The sequence below is a fragment of the Loxodonta africana genome, chromosome 5, assembly GCF_030014295.1.
Source record: "Loxodonta africana isolate mLoxAfr1 chromosome 5, mLoxAfr1.hap2, whole genome shotgun sequence".
NCBI lineage: Eukaryota > Metazoa > Chordata > Mammalia > Proboscidea > Elephantidae > Loxodonta > Loxodonta africana.
The window spans coordinates 78,878,845-78,901,100 of NC_087346.1; the positions used below are offsets into that span (position 1 = coordinate 78,878,845).

The following is a 22,256-nucleotide window of genomic DNA, read 5'->3' on the forward strand; positions in this document are numbered from 1 at the left end:
AATAAATTATGTAAATAAAGACTACCTCACTTTTAGTATGCAAGCAGTTTAAAGCAAGAAAGAAAAAGAATAATTTGCCAAATAAATATGTGGATTTCAATCCACTTCATATCATTTAACATCAAACAGACTTAAATAAAGAAAAAAATCCTTTCCTAAATGTAATATATTTTTGTTTTTCATGAATTAATATAAGTCCTATGTAAGACTTTAAAATTACACTCTACTTGTTACTGGTGGCACAGTGGTTAAGTGTTTGGCTGCTAACCAAAAGGTTGGCAGTTGAAATCCACCAGGCACTCCTTGGTAACCCTATGGGGCAATTCTACTCTGTCCTATAGGGTCATTATGAGTTGGAATCAACTCGACGGCAACGGGTTTTTTGGTTTATGTAAGAGTTTAAGTGTTTATTAGGAAAAAAATCCTCCAACTTCACCAGGAAATAACATATAAATAAAATAGTCTGATTTTTAATCAATAGCCAGAAATGATTATATAACTCAGAAATTGCTAATACTCATACCATTTAGGTAAAATTAAATTAAAAAAGGGGAATAATATTTCCCAAGAAAGAAGAATTTATCTCATTATAATGTTCCAAAATCATATACAAAGCAATCCTCTCAAATATATTTTTCTAGGAATAAGCCTATGTCTTTATGGATTAAAAAGGAAAAAAAAAGACAAAAAACAAACTTACAAATAAACTTGTAAAATAAACCCAACTTTAAAACTGGCAAAATCCCCACAGCCCAGTTAATTTTATGTACAGAAAAATCTAACAACATAGTAAGAAGAATAAGTGGAAACTTACCTACTTCTTCTTCTTCATCATTAGCTATTATATTATATAGTGTGTCCAAAGCATAACCAATTATTTCAGAATCCGAACTAGAAAAAAATAAATTATTACACTTATACACTGCTGGCTGGAGAATAAACTGTTAACATCTTTTTTTAGCAATTATTTGGCAATGCTGTCTAAAACATTTATTCCATTTCTAAAAACCTACCCTAAGAAAATGTCAGCATGAAAACTGCAAAGAATATATAAACAGTGTACTTAGACAATTGTGAAGAGTCAGAAGCAATCTAACTGTCCAATAAACAATTGTTTAATTATGGTAAATCTATACATATAAGGCAGCAATGAAAAAAAATACTTTCAAAGAATGTTTAATGACATAGTTATTAAATAATTCATGATATAATGCTAAATTGGAAAAATGAATAAATAATTTAAAGTACAGTGTATATACATGTGTGCATATACATATTAAAAAAACCCAAATCCATTGCTGTCAAGTCTATAGGACACAGAGTCACGGCAACCCTGTGGGTCAGAGTAGAACTCCCCTGCAGGGTTTCCAAGGAGTTCCTGGTGGATTCAAACTGCCAACCTTTTGGTTAGCAGCTATAGCTCTTAACCACTGCGCCACCAGGGTCTCCTATAAATAAAACTGTAAAATAAAACTTATTTTAAAACTAACAAAATTAGCACAACACAGAAACTTTTATGGGTGTGTACAGATACACAAAAGAGCCCTACAGGCACAGTGGTTAAAACAACTGATTGTTAACTGAAAGGTCAGGGGTTCAAAACCACCAGCAGCTCTGCAGGAGAAAGATGCGGCAGTCTCCTTCTGTAGAGACTGTAGAGATTTACTGCCTTGGAAACCATATGGGGTTCCTATGAGTTGGAATGACTCGAAGATTTACTGCCTTGGAAACCGTATGGGGTTGCTATGAGTTGGAATAACTCGATGGGAGTGGGTTTTGAGTTTAGGTGCGCGCGCATGTGCACGCACGCACACACACACACAGAACACATAGAAATGTACCAACATTAACAGTGTTATCGCTGGTTGTATTGCTAGAGTTTGTTTCCTTTCCCTATACGTTATTTTCTAAAATAAATCTTTTGGTTATATACGTACTATTTGTAAAATCGATAATTATAAGATTTTATGGTCATTGACAGATTTTGAAGTCATGAAGAATAATGATGACATTTACAGCTGAAATCAAAAGTGGGATACAGGTCCCAAAGATTCAGTGAATATCAAGGAGTGATCAAGTGTGCAGGACGAAAGCAAAGGTGAGGAAAAAATTCATTTACAGTCAGAGGTTGTAATTCTCAAAGTGGGTTCTGTTTAGGGGAAAATCTGAAGGGCATCTTTTAAGGTTATTATTGAGAAGCTAGGAGTAGAAGGGAACTTCCTCAAATTGATGAAGGGCATCTATAAAAACTCCACAGCTGATCCGCGGAGCCAAGATGGCAGAATAGACAAATGCTTCTGGTGAGCCCTCTTTACAACAAAGACCTGAAAAAACAAGTAAAACGACTATACTTATGACAAGCTAGGAGCCCGGAGCATCAAAGGCAAGCTTAGAAAACAAACTGAGGGGCAGGGGGAAGAAGAGACGGTTCAGAAGCGGAGAGGGGTTAACAGACCTGAATCGTGGGGAGCCCTCAGGCATCATTCCTGGAATGGCAGCAGCGGGCTGGTACTAGCATTAGGCTGCAGTTTCCTCAGGGAAAAGCAGCCAGCCACACAGCTTACTCCTACCTCCAGAACCAGAGAATAATGGTGCTCTCGGCAAAAGCTAAGTACTTGCGTATATTTTAGGACCCCTTCATCCCCTCAAGCCAGGGTTGGCGGCTGAACTCCCTGGGCCTGAAATAGGCCCTGTTGAGTGCCTAGAGCCATCCTCCTAGCCTTGAAGCAGGAAAAAATTTGCAATTGGGGGAATTGATAATTTGCCAGCTCCACTAACTGGGGGAGCTCAGGACAGAAGCGGCTCCTATCCAGGCACAAACGGTCCATGGACTTTTCCCTCTGCATGAACCTGTGTGGGCCTATTTCAGGAGAACAGGCCTTTGCTGGCAGACTCCAACCGTTTCAGCTGTGCGGCAGAGAGTTGGGTGTTTGATGTTTGACATTGCTTTGCCTATTAAACAAGGTCCGCACCTACCCACATCTGGGGCCTAAGGACTGGTAGCTCTACTCAGGTCACCCAGCCACCCGTGACAGGGGTCCAAAGATAACTGGTACCTCACAGTCCTGACAACCAAAAACACTGGGTGCCCATGAACCATGTGCAGAAGAACCCACAAACCTGTACGCTCTAGGGAACAGGGACACGCTTTCCTCAGAGACACGTGGGGGACAATTCTCAGCCCCCTGCCTTATTCAGAGTGTGACCCCCTGCTGCAAACAGATACCGGTACCTACACCAATCACCACTACCCCTTTAACACTATAGGACAGAGGCTATAACACACACTTCATGATCAGCTGCCTGGACACCCAAGCTGAATTCATACGAGAAAAGTGAATAGACTCCTAAACAGATATATCTGATAACAGCTCTAGCCGTCTGGGGACAGGACGTCAGTGCTCCAAAGGCAAAAATAATCAAGGTAGCTTACTCAAGCAACCCACTTGGACATATTAAAACAAAACAAAGCAAGAAGCTACGACACAGTAAGAAAACATAAACTAATACAATAATTTATAGATGGCTCAGAGGCAACAGTCAATATCAAGTCACATAAAGAAAAAGGCCATGATTGCCTCAAGAAGCTCTCAAAACAAAGAAATCAAGGGATCTTCTAGATGAAAGTGCATTCCTGGAATTACCAGAGGCAGAATACAAAAGATTAGTATACAGGACCCTTCAAGACATCAGGAAGGAAATGAGGCAATACGCAGAACAAGCCAAAGAACACACAGATAAAGCAAATGAAGAAATTAAAAAGACAATTCCAGAACATAATGAAAAATTAAATAAGCTGGAAAAATCCACAGATAGCAATCAGAAATTCAGAAGATTAACAATAAAATTACAGAAGTACACAACTCAATATAAAGTCAGAGAAGCAGAACTGAGCAAGTGGAAGGCAGAATTTCTGAACTTGAAGATAAATCACTTGGAATTCATAAGAATTAAAAAAAAATGAAGAAACCTTAAGAATCATGTGGGACCCTATCAAGAGAAATAACCTACGAGTGACTGGAGTACCAGAATAGGGAGGGATAACAGAAAATACAGAGAGAATTTTTGAAGATTTTTTGGCAGAAAACTTCCCTGATATTGTAAAAGATGAGAAGATATCTATCAAGATGCTCATCGAACTCCACATGAAGTAGATGTTAAGAGAGCGTCGCCAAGACACATTATAATCAAACTTGCCAAAACCAAAGATAAAGAGAATTTTAAGAGCAGCTAGGGATAAATGAAAAGTCACCTACAAAGGAAAGCCAATAAGAATAAGACTGGATTACTCAGCAGAAACCATGCAGGCAAGAAGGCAATGGGATGCCTTATTTAAAAAATTGAAGGAAAAAATTGCCAGCCAAGAATCATATATCCAGCAAAACTGTCTCTTAAATATGAAGATGGAATTAGGACATTTCCAGATAAACAGAAGCTTAGGGAATTCGTAAAAATCAAACCAAAACTACACGAAACACTAAAGGGAGTTCTCTGGTTAGAAAATCAATAATACCAGGTATCAACCCAAGACTGGGCAGAGCAATCAGAAGTCAACCCAGACAGGGAAATCAAAAAAATAAACCAAGATAAAAAACAAACAAAAAAAAGCTCAAAACAGGGTAACAGTGATGTCATTATATAAAAGAAGACAACATTAAAACATAAAGAGGGACTAAGAAATGTAGTCATAGATCTTCCCATACAGAGAGGAAGATAAGGCAATACAAAGAAAAGTTAGGTTTAAATTTAGAAAAATACGGGCATCCTGAGACCAGAAGAACTAGTTGGTGCCTGGCCACAATCGATGTCTGCCCTGTCAGGGAGCACAACAGACAACTCCTGAGGGAGCAGGAAACCAATGGGATACAGACCCCAAATTCTCATAAAAAGACCATACTTAATGGTATGACTGCGACTAGAGGAATCCCGGAGGCAATGCTCCCCAGACCTTCTGATGGCACAGGACAGGAACCATCCCCGAAGACAACTCATCAGGCATGAAAAGGACTGGTCAGCGGAGGGGAGAGAGATGCTGATGAAGAGTGAGCTAATTAAATCAGGTGGACACTGGAGAGTATGTTGGCAACTCTTGACTGGAGGGGGGATGGGAAGATAGAGAGAGAGGGAAGACGGCAAAATTGGCACGAAACGAGAGACTGAAAGGGCTGACTCAATAGGGGGAGAGCAAGTGGGAGAAGGGAGTAAGATGTATGTAAACTTACATGTGACAGACTGATTGGAATGGTAAATGTTCACTTGAAGCTTAATAAAAATTAATTAAAAAAAAAAAAAGAAAAATACGGGCAAATAATAAGGTAACCACAAAGCAGACAAACTATCCTACTCACCAAAATAAAATATAAGAAAAAATAGAGACTCAGCAGAAACAAAATCAATAACAACTAATATGAGGAAAGGAAAACATATAAAGAAAATCTACTCAGAACATAAAATTAAGTGGGAAAAAAGAAACTGTCAACAACACACACAAAAAGACATCAAAATGACAGCACTAAATTCATACCTATCCATAATGACGCTGAATGTAAATGGATTAAATGCACCAATAAAGAGACAGAAAGTGGCAGAATGGATTAAAAAACACAATTCATCTATATGCTGCCTACAAGAGACACACCTTAGACTTAGATGCAAAAACAACCGAAAACTCAAAGGATGGAAAAAATATATCAAGCAAACAACAATCAAAAAAGAGCATGAGTGGCAATATTAATTTCTGACAAAATAGGCTTTAAAGTTAAATCCATCATAAAGGATAAGAAAGGACACTGTATAGTGATTAAAGCAACAATATACCAAGAAGATATAATCATATTAAATATTTATGCAACCAATGACAGGGCTGCAAGATACATAAAACAAACTCTATCAGCATTGAAAAATGAGATAGACAGCTCCACAATAATAGTAGGAGACTTCAACATACCGCTTTCAGTGAAGGACAGGACATCCAGGGAGAAGTTCAACAAAGACATGGAAGATAAATGCCACAATCAACAAACTTGACCTCATAGACATATACAGAACACTCCACCCAACAGCAACCAAGTATACTTTCTTTTCTAGTGCACACGGAACATTCTCTAGAATAGACTACGTATTAGGCCATAAAGCAAGCCTTAGCAGAACCCAAAACACTGAAATATTACAAAGCATCTTCTTTGACCACAAGGCCATAAACGTGGAAATCAATAACAGAAAAAACATGGAAAAGAAATCAAACACTTGGAAACTGAATAATACCCTGCCCAAAAAAGACTGGATTATAGAAGACATTAAGGTTGGAATAAAGAAATTCATAGAATCCAATGAGAATGAAAATGCTTCCTATCAGAACCTTTGGGGCACAGCGAAAGCAGTGCTTCAAAGTCAATTTATATCAATAAATGCACACAAGCAGAAAGAAGGGTCAAAATCAAAGAATTATCCCTACAACTTGAACAAATAGAAAGAGAGCAACAAAAGAAACCCTCAGGCACCAGAAGAAAACAAGTAGTAAAAATGAGAGCAGAATTAAATTAAATAGAAAACAGAAGAACAATTGGAAGAATTAACAAGACCAAAAGCTGGTTCTTTAAAAAAATCAACAAAATTGATAAACCATTCGCCAAACTGACAAAAGAAAAACAGGAGAGGACGCAAATAACCCAAATAAGAAATGAGATGGGCAATATTACAACAGACCCAACTGAAATTAAAAGAATCTTATCAGATTCCTATGAAAAACTGTACTCTAACAATTTGAAAGCCTAGAAGAAATGGATGAATTCCTAGAAACACACTACCTACCTGAACTAACACAGAGGTACCCACTGCCGTCAAGTCAGAGGTAGAACAACTAAATAGACCCATAATAGAAGAAGAGATTGAAAAGGTAATCAAAAAACTCCCAACAAAAAAAAAGCCCTAGCCCAGAGGGCTTAACTGCAGAGTTCTACCAAACTTACAGAGAAGAGTTAACACCACTACTATTAACAGTAGTTCAGAGCATAGAAAAAGACGGAATACTACCAAACTCATTCTATGAAGCCACCATATCCCTGATACCAAAACCAGGTAAAGACACCACTAAAAAAGAAAATTATAGACCTATATCCTTCATGAACTAAGATATAAAAATCCTCAACAAAATTCTAGACAACAGAATTCAACAACATATCAAAAAAATAATTTACCATGACCAAGTGGGATTGATACCAGGTATGTAGGGATGGTTCAACACTAGAAAAACAATTAATGTAATCCACCATATAAATTAAAAAAAGGCAAGCATCACATGATTTTATCAATTGATGCAGAAAAGGCATTGGACAAAGTTCAACACCCATTCATGATAAAAATTCTAAGCAAAATGGGAACAGAAGGAAAATTCCTCAACATAATAAAGGGCATTTACACAAAGCCAAAAGCCAACATCATCCTAAATGGAGAGCATTCGAGCATTTCCCTTGAGATCTGGAACCAGACAAGGATGTACTTTATCACTGCTCTTATTCAACATTGTGCTGGAGGTCCTAGCCAAACCAATTAGGCTACATAAAGAAATAAAGGGCATCCAGATTGGCAAGGAAGAAGTAAAATTATTTCTATTTGCAGATGACATGATCTTATACACAGAAAACCCTAAAGAATCCTCAAGAAAACTACTGAAACTAATAGAAGAGTTCAGCAGAGTATGGGGATACAAGATAAACATGCAAAAGTCAGTTGGATTCCTCTACCCCAACAAAAAGAACATCGAAGAGGAAATCACCAAATCAATACCATTTACAGTAGCCCCCAAGAAGATAAAATACTTAGGAATAAACCCTACCAGAGATGTAAAAGACTTATATAAAGAAAACCACAAAAACACTTCTGCAAGAAAACAAGAGACCTACACAAGTGGAAAAACATATCTTGCTCATGGATAGAAGACTTCACATTATAAAAACGTCTACTCTACCAAAAGCGATCTAGAGTTAACGCAATTCCGATCCAAATTCCAACAACATTCTTTAATGAGATGGAGAAACAAATCACCAACTTCATATGGAAGGGAGAGAGGTCCCGGATAAGTAAAGCCTTACTGAAAAAGAAGAAGATGGGAGGCCTTACTCTACCTGATTTTAGAACCTATTATACCGCCACAATAGTAATAACAGCCTGGTACTGGTACCACAACAGATACATAGACCAATGGAACAGAATTGAGAATCCAGACATAAATCCATCCACATATAAGCAGCTGATATTTGACAAAGGCCCCAAAACAGTTAAATGGGGAAAAGACAGTCTTTTTAACAAGTGATGCTGGCATAACTAGATATCCATCTGCAAAAATATGAAACAAGACCCATACCGCAGTCCATGCACAAAAACGAGCTCAAAATGGATCAAAGACCTAAATATAAAATCTAAAACGATGAAGATCATGGAAGAAAAAATAGGGACAACGTTAAGAGCCCTAATACATGGCAAAAAAAAAAAAAAAAAAACACATGGCATAAACACTATATAAAACATTACTAATAAGGCAGAAGAAAAACTAGATAACTGGGAGCTCATAAAAATCAAACACCTATGCTCATCCAAAGACTTCACCAAAAGAATAAAAAGATTACCTACAGACTGGGAAAAAGTTTTTAGCTATGACATTTCTGATCAGCGCCTGTTCTCTAAAGTCTACATGGTACTGCAAAAACTCAACTACAAAAAGACAAATAACCCAATTAAAAAATGGGCAAAAGATACGAACAGACACTTAACTAAAGAAGACATTCAGATAGCTAACAGATACATGAGGAAGTGCTGACAATCATTAGTGGTTGTTGTTGTTAGGTGCCGCCGAGTCGGTTCCGATTCATAGAGACCCCACGTACAACAGAATGAAACACTGCCCAGTCCTGTGCCATCCTTACAATCGTTGTTATGCTTAAGCTCGTTGTTGCAGCCAGTGTGTCAATCCACCTCGTTGAGGGTCTTCCTCTTTTCCGCTGACCCTGTACTTTGCCAAGCATGATGTTCTTCTCTAGAGACTGATCCCTCCTGACAACATGTCCAAAGTATGTAAGACGCAGTCTCGCCATCCTTGCTTCTAAGGAGCATTCTAAGAAGCATTAGAGAAATGCAAATCAAAACTACAATGAGATCTCATCTCACTCCTACAAGGCTGGCATTAATCCAAAAAACACAAAACAAGTAAATGTTGGAGAGGCTGTGGAGTGACTGGAACAGTTATACACTGCTGGTGGGAATGTAAAATGGTACAACAACTTTGAAAATCAATTTGGCGCTTCCTTAAAAAGCTAGAAGTAGAACTACCATACAACCCAGCAAGCCCACTCCTTGGAATATATCCTAGAGAAATAAGAGCCTTTACAAGAACAGATATATGCACACCCATGTTTATTGCAGCACTGTTACAATAGCAAAAAGATGGAAGCAACTAAGGTGCCCATCAATGGATGAATGGATAAATTATGGTATATTCACACAATGGAATACTACGCATTGATAAAGAACAGTGAGAAATCTATGAAACATTTCATAACATGGAGGAACCTGGAAGGCATTATGCTGAGTGAAATTAGTCAGTTGCAAAAGGACAAATATTGTATAAGACCATTATTATAAGAACTTGAGAAATACTTTAAACTGAGAAGAAAACACTCTTTTGTGGTTACGAGAGCGGGGAGGGAGGGAGGGTGGAAGAGGGGCATTCACTAATTAGACAGTAGGTAAGAACTACTTTAGGTGAAGGGAAAGACAGCACACAATACAGGGGAGGTCAGCACAATTGGACTAAACCAAAAGCGAAGAAGTTTCCTGAATAAACTGAATGCTTCGAAGGCCAGCGTAGCAGGGGCAGGGGTCTGGGGACCACAGTTTCAGGGACATCTAAGTCAATTGGCATAATAAAATCTATTAAGAAAACATTCTGCATCCCACTTTGAAGAGTGGTGTCTGGGGTCTTAAACGCTAGCAAGCAGCCATCTAAGATGCATCAATTGGTCTCAACCCATCTGGATCAAAGGAGAATGACGAACACCAAGGACACAAGGCAATTACGAGCCCAAGAGACAGAAAGGGCCACATGAACCAGAGACTACATCCTCCTGAGACCGGAAGAACTAGATGGTGCCTGGCTACAACCGATGACTGCCCTGACAGGGAACACAACAGAGAACCCCCGAGAGAGCAGGAGAGCAGTGGGATGCAGATCCCAAATTCTTGTAAGACCAGACTTAATGGTCTGACTGAGACTGGAAGGACCTCGGTGGTCATGGCCCCCAGACCTTCTGTTGGCCCAGGGCAGGAACCATTTCCAATGCCAACTCTTTAGACATGGATTGGACTGAACAATGGGTTGGAGAGGGATGCTGGTGAAGACTGAGCTTCTTGGATCAGGTGGACACTTGAGACTATGTGGGCATCTCCTCCCTGCAGGGGAGATGAGAGGGTAGAGGGGCTTAGAAGCTGGGGAAATGGACACGAAAAGAGAGAGCGGTGGGAGGGAGCAGGGTGTCTCATTAGGGGGAGAGTAGTTGGGAGTACGTAGCAAGGTGTATATAAGTTTTTGTGTGAGAGAGTAACCTGATTTGTAAACTTTCACTTAAAGTACAATACAAATGAAAAAAAAAAAAAAAAACAACCCACAGCTAACATAATACATAATGGTGAAAGGCTGAAAGCACTTCCCTCTAAGATGAAGAATAGGATAGCAATTTCCCTTCTCACCACCACTATTTAACACTGAACTAGGGGGTTTATGGAGGGTAATTAGGCAAGAAAATGAAATACAGGGCATCCATATTGGAAAAAAAGAAGTAAAACCATCTCCATTGGCAGATGACATAATCTTATAAATAGAAAATTCTAGGGCATCCACTAAAAAACTATTAGAATGAATAAATGAATTCAGCAAAGTCACAGGATATAAGCTCAATATAAAAAAATCAATTGTATTTCAATAAATTCACAGTGAAGAATTAGCAAATGAAATTAAGAAAACAATTTCATTAACATGAGCATGAAAAAGAATAGAAGGATAAATACTTTATGATCTCACTTATATGAAATATCTAGAATGGCCAAATGTGTAGACACCAAAGTCTATTATTAGTGGTAAACTAGGATGAAAGTGAGGGGAAAAGAAAGAGGTATTGCTTGGCGGAAAAATTCGATGGAAATATTTGGAAATGGATAGTGGTGACGGTTGCACATGATGAACATTAATTAATGCCACTGAATTGTGCATGAAAAAAATACTGAAATGGAAAAGTTGTTATATATATACATACTCAACACAATAAAAATATTAATATTACTTAAAAAATTGAAAGAGAATAAAACACTCCGGAATAAATTTTTACTAACACAAGACTTGTATGCTAAAAACTGAAAAACATTGTTGACAGAAATTACTCATCAAGACTTAATAAATGTAAAGGCATCCTGTGTTCACTGACGTGAAACCAAAAAACCAAACCCACTGCCGTCAAGCTGACTGCTACTCATAGTGACCCTACAGGACAGAGTAGAGCTGCCACATAGGGTTTAAGGAAGCAGACTGTCACATCTTTCTCCCACAGAGCAGCTGGTAGGTTTGAACTACCAACCTTTTGGTTAGCAGCCATGGGTACAAAGACATAATACTGTTAAGATGGTAACATACCCCCAATTTGATGATCTATAGATCGATGTAATCCTTATAAAAAATCTCATCTGCTTTTTTTGCAGAAATAACAAGCTGATCCTCAAATTCCTACAGAAGTGTAAGAATAATCAAACAATTTTTTTAAAAAAGCACAAAGTTGAAGGACTCACACTTCCCAATTTCAAAACTTACTACAGAACTGCAGTAATCAAGACTGTGGCACTGGCATAAAGACAGACATAGATCAATAGAATAGAACTGAGAGCCAGAAATAAACCCTTAAATTTATGTCAACCGATTTTCAACAAAGGTGCCAACACAATTCAATTGTTAAGGAATACTGTTTTCAATAAATGGTGCTGGGACAACTGGATATCCACATGCCAAAAAATGAAGGTGGACTCCTATCTCAGGCAAATACAAAAATTAAATCTAAATGGATCAAACACCTAAATGTAAGAACTAAAACTATAAAACTCTTAGAGGAAAACATACATGTAAGTCTCCATGACCTTGGATTAAGCAATGCTTTCTTGGATGAGACACCAAGAACACAAGCAACAAAAGATAAAATGGATAAATTAAGAATTTCATCAAAATTAAAAATGCCTGTGCCTTGGAGGACACTGTCAAGAAAGTGAAAAAACAACCAACAGACTAGGAGAAAATATTTGCAAATCATACATTTGACAAGGGACTTAAATCCAGAATATAAAAAGCTCAAAACAAAAAAGACAAGTAACCTAATTAAAAATGGGCAAAGGATTTGAATGGACATTTTCCAAATAAGATATATAAGTGATCAATAAGCACATGCAAAGATATTCAACATCACTAGCTATTAGGGAAATGCAAATTAAAACCACAGTAAGAGACCACTTTACAACCACGAGGATGACTTAAATTTTAAAAATGGGCAATAACAAGTGTTGGGGAGGATGTGAAGAAATTGGACCCCCAGACATTATTGGTGGGAATGTAAAATGGTGCAGCCACTGGGGAAAACAATTTGGGAGTTCCTCATGAAGTTAAACATACATGTACATACAAGCTAGCAGTTTCACTCCTAGGTATATACCCAAGAGAAGCGAAAACATCTCCATGGAAAAACAATGTTGGTTGTTTGTAACAGCTAAAAAGTGGAAATATCCCAAACGTCCATCAGCTAATCAACAGACAAATATGGAATTACTCGGCCATAAAAAAATGATGTTCTGATACAAGCTATAACATGGATGAACCTTAAAAAATTATGCTAAGTGGAAGAGGCCAGAAACAAAAGGCCACATACTGTATGATACCATTTATATGAAATGTCCAGAATAGGGAAATTTACAGAGACAGAAAGATTAGTGGTCGTGAGGAACTAGAGGGAGAAGGGAATGGGGAATGGATACATATTAATGGATACTTGATTTCTTTTTGGTGTGAAGAAAATGTTCTGGAAGTTGTGATGGTCAGCTTCCTTAAAAATTATAGCTTTGGGAGGCAGGGCCAAGGTGGCAGAACAGTCAGAGGCTTTCTGTTGTCCCTCTTACAACAAAGAACTGGAAAAACAAGTGAATTGATCATATATAACAACCTAGGAACCCAAATCATCAAAGACAAACCTGAAGAATGGGACTGAGCAGCAAGGGGAAGGAGAGACAATTCAAAGGCAGTGGAGAAGTACCGATCGTGAGATCGTCAGTTCCCTGCTAGCTAAGTCTACACAGCGCACACAGGCTGAGGCAAGTAGCAACATTCAAAGGTGAGCCTAACCACATCAGGTGTAGCCAAGCAGCAGTGAATCAGCACACACCTTCAGAACCAAGTAGGAGCGACATCAGACCTGCGAAAGTTGTGTAAGCATCTAACTGACTATGTAGGGGCAAAATAACCCCTCCCCCTCCTAGAGTTTCACGGTGGAGAAGTGCTTCCTTTCCCTCACCCGCCCACCACCCTGTTCCGGTTCTGACACTAGTCTCTCAGTATTTAAAAACGTGACACCGCCTAAGCCAGGAAATCATGGCTCTCAGCTCCTACACTAGTTTCATGGCCGTATCACCCAGCCACTGGCTTAAGGGGTCCATGGACTTGCAGTGTTCTTCGCCCCTGGCCAGATCTGTGTGGGCCAATTCAAAATGCATGCTCTCATTAGCATAAACAGCAGGGCATACACCTGAGGCCCACTGTCAACTGTAGCAGCCAAGGGGGAGCTACAGATTTGTAACATTTGACACCTCCCTGCCCCCTAAAGTAGGGACCTCACCCACCCACACTGGGGGATTGAGGGCTGGTGGTACCATCCACTCCCGCTAGCCACCCTGACAGGGGTCTGAGAATAAGCAGTGGCTCCCAGTCCCTCTAGCCAACAGCACTGGGTGCCCAAGACTGGCTACAACACCCCCCCTCTACTAGGCGCTCTAGGGGACAGGGACACAGCCTCCACCCAGGTACCTGGTGGCAGTCATCAGCCTCCTGCCTTGCTCCACACATAGCCCCCCACAGCAGCCAGATACCTGTGCCTGCTCTGAACAGCCCTGTGCAGCCCCGTCCATTTAGGACTATAGGTGAGAGTCTGTACCACACACTTGGTGACTGAAGACCTGGACACCTGTGCCATACCCCACATGTAAAGTGAAGAGACTTCTGGGCTCACACACCTAGTAGCTGCTCTGACCACCTGGAGACAGGATACGAGAGCTTCAAAGACACCAACAACCAAAGTAGCTCACATGCCCAGCCTACCTGGGCATGTAAAAACAAAACAAAAAGTTAGGACACAGTAAACAAACACACAATAAATAAATATAACAACTTATTGATACCTTGGGGACAACAGTCAATATCAAATCACATAAAGAAGCAGGTCGAATGGCTGCAGCATGCAACCAAAATAAATAACCAAGAAAACTTCTGGAGGAAGATATGGTAATGGAACTACCTGAGACAGAATTCCTAAGACTAATATACAGAGCTCTCCAAGAGATCAGGAAGATGATCAGGCAAAACTCAGACCAAGTCAAGGACCACACAATGCAATAGAGGAATTCTGGAAAACACCAGAAGAACAAAATGACAAAATTAACAGGTCGATAGAAACCACACAGAGATAGCAAGTAGAAATCTAAAAGGTTAACAATAAAAGTTCAGAATTAGACAGCTCAATAGAAGGTCATGGGAGCAGAATTGAGACAATGGAAGTCAATTAGTGGAACTGAAGATAAATCCCTTGACACCAATTTATTTGAGAAAAAAATCAGAAAAAAGAATTAAAAAAAATGAAGAATGCCTAAGAATTATGTGGGATGCTATCAAGAGGAAAAACCTAGCAGTGATCGGAGTACCCGAACTGGGGGTTGGGGAGAATAACAGAAAACACAGAGAGAATTGTTGAAGATTTGTTGGCAGAAAACTTCCCTGATATCACGGAAGACAAGAAGACATCTATCCAAGAAGCTCAACGAAACCCATACAGGGTAAACACCAAAAGAAAGTCATCAAGACATACCATAATCAAACTTGTCAAAACCAAAGATGAAGATAGAATCTTGAGAGCAACCAGAGATAAATAAAAAGTCACCTACAAAAGAGAACCAATAAGGCAAAGCTCTGACTACTCAGCAGAAACCATGTAGGCGAGAGGCAGTGGGATGACATACATAAAGCCTCAAAGGAAAAAAATTGCCAGTCAAGAATTACATACCCAACAAATACGATGGTGAAATTAGGTTATTTCCAGATAAACAGAAGTTAAGAAAATCTGTAAAAACCAAACCAAAATTACAAGAATATTAAAGGGAATCCTCTGGTTAAGAGAACCAACAATATCAAACAACAATCCAAGGCTAGTACACAGGACAGACCAACCAATTATCAACCCAGATAGGGAAGTCACAAAAACAAATCAAAGCTAAAAGACTAACAATAGAGAATCAGCAACGCCAACATGTAAAAGATGACAACATTAAAACAAAAAAGAGAGAATAAACAGTGTAGTCATAGAACTTCCATATGGGGAGGAAGTTCAGGCGATATCAAGAAATAACAGATTGGTTTAAACTTAGAAAAATAAAGGTAAATTTCAAGGTAACCACAAAGGAAGGAACAAACCTTTCCATCAAAATAAAAAAGAAAAACATAGAGACTCAGCAAACATAAAATCAACAGTAATGAAAAAGATGAAAAGAAAATACATAAAAAAGAACTCAGCACAGAAAATTAAGCAGAACAAAGAAATTGTTAACACCACACACCACAAAAACACATCAAAATGACAGCAGTAAACTCATACTTATCAATAATTACATTGAATATAAGTGGCCTAAATGCACCAGTAAAGAGTCAGAGAGCGGCAGAAAAGATTAAAAAAAACATGATCTGTCTATATGCTGTCTACAAGAGACACATCTTAGATGCAAAATCACAAACCAAAACTCAAAGGATGGGAAAAAAAAAAACTATAACAAACAAATGACAACCAAAAAAGAGTAGGAGTGGCAATATTAATCTCTGACAAAATGGACTTTAAAGGAAAACCCACCACAAAGGATAATGAAAGATTCTATATAATGATTAAAGGGTCAATACACCAGAAAGACATAACCATAATAAATATATATGCACCCAATAACAGAGCTCCAAAATACAGAAAATAAACTCTAATAGCATTGAAAAGAGACACAGATAGCTCTGCAATAACAACAGGAGACTTCAACACGCCACTTTCAGTAAAGGACCAAACACCTGGAAAGAAACTCAATAAAGACACAGAAGATCTAAATGCCACAATCAATCAACTCAACCTCACAGACAAATACAGAACACTCCACCCAACAGCAGGAAAGTATGCATTCTTTTCCAAAGCACATGAAACATTCTCCAGGATGGATCACACTTTAGGCCACAACGCAAAGCTTAGCAGAATCTGAAACATCAAAATATTACAAAGCTTCTTTTCTGACCATAATGCCATAAAAGTAGAAATCAATAACCGTAAGGAAAAAAACCCAAATACATGGAAACTGAACAACACCTTGCTTAAAAACTACTGGGTTATAGAAGAAATCAAGGATTGAATAAAGAAATTCAAAGAATCAAATGAGAATGAAACCTTACCAAAACCTTTGGGACACAGCAAATGCAGTGCTTAGAGCTCAATTTATAGCAATAAATGCACACATCTGAAAAGAAGAAAGCGCCAAAATCAAAACAGTAACCCTGTAACTCGAATAAATAGAAAGAGAGCAGGAAAAGAAGTCCTCAGGCACCAGAAGAAAGGAAATAATAAAAATTAGAGGAGAAATAAATGAAATAGAGAATAGAAAAACAAGTGAAAGAGTCGACAAAACCAAAAGTTGGTTCTTTGAAAAGGTTAACAAAAATCAACAAACCATTAGCCAAAGTGACTAAAGAAAAACAGGAGAGGAAGCAAATACCCCGAAAAAGAATGAGATGGGCAATATCACAACAGACTCGACTGAAATAAAAAGGATTATAACAGAACACTATGAAAAACTGTACTCCAAAAAATTTGAAAACCTACAGGAAATGGACAAATTTCTAGAAACACACTACCTATCTAAACAAACACCAATTGAAGCAGAAAAACTAAATAAACCCATAATAAAAGAAGAGACTGAAGAGGATATTAAAAAAAACTCCCAACAAAAAAAAGCCCTGGCCTGGAAGGCTTCACTGGTGAATTCTACCAAACTTTCAGAGAAGAGTTAATACCAGTACTTCAGAGTTAAAACCAGGTATTCAGAGCACAGAAAAGGCAGGAATACTCCTGAACTCATTCTAGGAAGCCAGCATAGTCCTGATGCCAAAGCCAGGCAAAGCCACCACAAACCAATTACAAATCAATGTCCCTCATGAACACAGACGCAAAAATCCTCAACAAAATTCTAGCCAAGAGAATTTGAAAATTATTTTTTTGGCACATCAAAATAATAATTCATCATGGCCAAGTGGGATTCATACCAGGTAGGCAGAGATGGTTCAACATTAGAAAAACAAAGTAGTCCATCACATAAATAAAAGAAAGAACCAAACAATCTTATGAATCGATGCAGAGAGGACCTTTGAGAAACTACACTCCTGATAAAAACTCTCAGCAAAATAAGAACAGAAGGGAAATTCCTTGACATAATAAAGGTAATTTATACAAAGCCAACAGCCAACGTCATTCTAAAGAGACAGACACTGAAAGCATTCCCTCTGAGAACAGGAGCCAGACAAGGATCCCCTTTATCATCTCTCTTATTCAACAATGTGCTGGAGGTCCTAGCCAGAGCAATAAGGCAAGAAAAAAGAAATAAAAGGCATCCAAATTGGTAAGAAGGGAGTAAAATTATCCCTATTCACGGATGATAATGATCTTACGCCCCCAAAGAATCCACTAGAAAAACTACTGGAACTAATAGAAGAGTTCAGCAGAGTATCAGGATACAAGATAAACATACAAAAATCAGTTGGATTCCTCTACACCAGCAAAGAGAACGTCGAAGAGGAAATTGCCAAACCAATACGATTTACAATAGCCCCCAAGAAGACAAAGTACTGACAAATAAATCTAATTGGAGATATAAGACCTGTACAAAGAAAACTACAAAGCACTACTGCAAGAAACCAAAAGATACCTACATAAGTGGAAAAACATACCATGCTCATGGATAGAAGACTCAACAGTGTGAAAATGTCAGTTCTACCCAAAGTCATCTACAGATACAATGCGATAATGATCCAAATTCCAACAACATTTTTTAACAAGATAGAGAAACAAATCACCAACTCTATATGGAAAGGAAAGAGGTCCCAGATAAGTAAAGCATTACTGAAGAAGAACAAAGTGGGAAGCTTCACACCACCTGATTTAGAACCTATTATACCACCATGAGGACACTCTGGTGGCAGAGTGGTTAAGAACTACAGCTGCTAACCAAAAGGTCAGCAGTTCAAGCCTACCAGGTACTCCTTGGAAACTCTATCGGGCAGTTCTCCTCTGTCCTATCGGGTTCCTCTGAGTCAAAATCGACTCAACAGCAATGGGTTTGATTTTTGGTTTTTACTGCCATAGTAGTGAAAACAGCTTGATACTGGTAAAATAGACACATTGACCAATGGAACAGAATTGAGAAACCAGACAATAATCCATTCACCTATGAGCAGCTGACATTTGACAAAGGGCCAAAGTCCATTAAATGAGGAAAAGACAATGGTTCTGGCATAACTGGATATGCATCTGTAAAAAAATGAAAAAGGGCCCATAACTCATACCATACACAAAAACTAACTCAAAACAGATCAAAGACTTAAATATAAAATGTAAAACAATAAAGATCATGGAAGAAAAATAGGGTCAACCCTAGGGACCCTAATACATGGCACGAATAGTACATAAACCATAGCTAACAATGCAGAAACACCAGAAGATAAACTACATAACTGGGAGCTCCTAAAAATCAAACACTTATGCTCATCAAAAGACTTCACCAGAAGAGTAAAAACAGAAGCTACAGATTGGGAAAAAAAAAATTTGGCTACAACATATCTGGATTAGGACCTAAACTCTAAAATCTACAAGATACTGTAACACCTCACCAACAAAAAGACAAATAATCCAATTAAACAATGGGAAAAGTATATCAACAGACACTTCAGCAAAGAAGACATTCAGGCAGCTAACAGATACATGAAGAAATGCTCACAATCACTAGCAATTGGAGAAATGCAAATGAAAGCTACAATGAGATACCATCTCACCCCAATGAGGTGAACACTAAACCAAAAAACTCAAAATAACAAATGTTGGAAAAGTTATGGAGAGAATGGAACTCTTATGCATTGTTGGTGGGAATGTAAAATGGTACAACCGCTTTGGAAAACAATATGGTGCTTCCTTAAAAAGCTAGAAATAGCAATACCATACGATCCAGCAATCCCACTCCTAGGAATATAAAAACCAAAAAAAAAAAAAAAAAAGCCCCAAACCCACTGCCATCGAGTCAATTCCGACTCATAGCGAATCCTATAGGACAGAGTAGAACTGCCCCATAGAGTTTTCAAGGAGCGCCTGGCAGATTCAAACTGCTGACCTCTTGGTTTGCAGCCCTAGCACTTAACCACTATGCCACCAGGGTTCCCTCCTAGGAATATACCCGAGAGAAATAAGAACCATCACAAAAATAGACATAGGCATACCCATGTTAACTGCAGCACTATACACAGTAGCAAAAAAGATGGAAACAACCTAAATGCACATCAACAGATGAATGGATAAATTATGGTTCATGCATGCAATCAAATACTATGCGATGACAAAGAACAATGATGAACCTGTGAAACATCTCACAGTATGAATAAATCTGGAAGGCATTATGCTGAGTGAAATTAGTCAGTCACAAAGGGACAAATATTGTATGACACCACTACCATTAAGAACTCAAGAAAAGGCTTAAACATAGAAAACAGCATTTTTTGATGGTTACAAGTATAGGAAAGGGAGGGGGGGTAAAATTACTAACTGGACAGTAGATAAGGATCAACTTTGGTGAAGAAAAGGGCAACACACAATACAGGGTAAGTCAGCACAACTGGACCAAAGCAAAAGCAAGGAAGTTTCCTGGATACATCCAAACACTTTGAGAGACAGAGTAGCTGGGGCTGGGGCCTGGGGCCCACAGTTTCAGGGGACACCTACATCAACTGGCATAACACGACGGCACTAGGCTGGGTTAGTTTATAAAGAAAATATTTTATATCCTACTTTGGTGAGTGGCATCTGGGGTCTTAAAAGCTTGTGAGTGGTCATCTAAGATACCTCATTTGGTCCCATCCCACTCAGAGCAAAGGAGAAGAAAACCAAAACACAAGGGAAATACTAGCCCAAAGGACTAAAGAACCAAATGAACCAGAGACTCCACCAGCCTGAGACCAGAAGAACTAGACGGTGCCAAGGACAGCTCTGACTGAGAATACAACAGAGTCCCAGAAAAAGCAGGATAAAAATGTAAAGCGGAACTCAAATTCACGTAAGAAGACCAGATTTAATGGTCTGAGAGAGTTTGGAGGAACCCCCAAAACTATGGCCCCCAGATGCACTGTTAACCCAGAACTGAAACCTGTCCCAAAGCCCACTCTTCAGACAAAGATAAGACAGGACTATAAAACAAAAATTTATACACGTGAGGAACAAGCTTCTTAGTTCTATCAGATACACGAGGCCAAATGGACAGCTCCTGTTGAAAAGCAGGATGAAAAGGCAGGAAGGGACAGGAGGTGGCTGAATGGACACAGGGAACCCAGGGTGGAAAAGGGGACTGTGCTGTCACATTGTGGGGATTGTAACTAATGTCACAAAACAATAGGTGTATAAATTTTTGAATGAGAGATTAACTTCAGCTGTAAACTTTCTCCTAAAGCACAATTTAAAAAAAGGTTACAGCCTTGAAAACCTTATGGGGACGTTCTACTCTGTCCTATTGAGTTTCTATGAGTTCAAATTGACTTGACGGCTACGGGGAAAAGGGATGAACTTTGTGAATGTACTAAAACTTTAAAAGGGTGAAAGTTTTGGTATGTGAATTACATCTCAAAACACAAAAACTCTTGAGGTGTAATGGCGTGGAACCATCGGAGAGAGATAAACAAGTTTTGCGCCCTGAGCATGGGATGTAGGCACACGAGCAGTCTGTCTTTAAGATGATCATGGGGGAAGCAGAGCCACGAACAGATAGAGAGTTTCAAGTCATGCCAAGAAAGGACAGGGAGTTCTCTGTAATGCAGCCAAAGATGAAGGGAATTCAGGGGAAGGATTTAGAGAAGTGTTAATAGGATAGCCCAAGAGAAGAAGCATTAAGCAGTAATGAAGGTAAGAGCAACTAGAAGAGTAGATGACTACAAAGAAGTCAAAAAAAAAAAAAAACTCAGAGAACGCTTTGAAAAGAAAGGACAATACATCAATAAAAAAAAAAAAATACATCAGTAGCAGAGGTAAATACAATTTAGCACAAGAAAGGGAATGAAGCACAAAAAGTCTTATGTAAGTTTGCCTTTATTTATTGTTTAAGAGGCACGATAAACTACCCAGCAGCCTCTGACATGATGTAATTATTTGTTCATACATTTCCAAGACTTTCTGTATACCCTGGCTTCTAAGCACAGTTTCGGGCACAGTAAATGTGCTATAATGTTTTTTAACGTATTACTTACTCAACTTTTATTAAGGGTATCTACACATTTATTTTCTGCTATGCATTAAAAATGACATTGAATACCACTTTATGTAAGAGGTAACATTTATTTTCCATACTGAGATGTTATTTCCTTACTAACTTTATAAGACTCAATGACAAAAAAATATGATTTAAGACACATGGAATAAAGAAAAGACTGACTATGTATAATCATGACATTATAAGTTTTTTTTTTTTTAAATTTCAGATCCACTCTCTCTCCAACTTGGAACATTTTTTAAAGCAATAAGTAACTTAAGTTGCCGTATTAGTTTTCTACTATTGATGTTAAAAATTCAGTGGCTTAAAACGACATGAATTCATTACTTTATAATTGTGTTCAAGTGCAGCATGGGTCTTAACTGGGCTAAAACCAA

The 22,256-nt window shown here is 38.5% G+C and overlaps 1 protein-coding gene across 3 annotated transcripts in view; it reads right to left on the reverse strand.

Annotated features, from left to right (window-relative positions):
* The window catches only part of USO1 (USO1 vesicle transport factor), a 119,184-nt gene that overhangs the window by 65,997 nt on the left and 30,931 nt on the right, over window positions 1-22,256 (reverse strand). For all 3 annotated transcript variants that reach the window (XM_003414145.4, XM_010594130.3, XM_064285690.1), the window contains one exon: window positions 815-891. In XM_003414145.4, coding sequence (XP_003414193.1) covers window positions 815-891 — 77 coding nt within the window. Of the gene's footprint in view, window positions 1-814; window positions 892-22,256 lie in introns of those variants that run through there.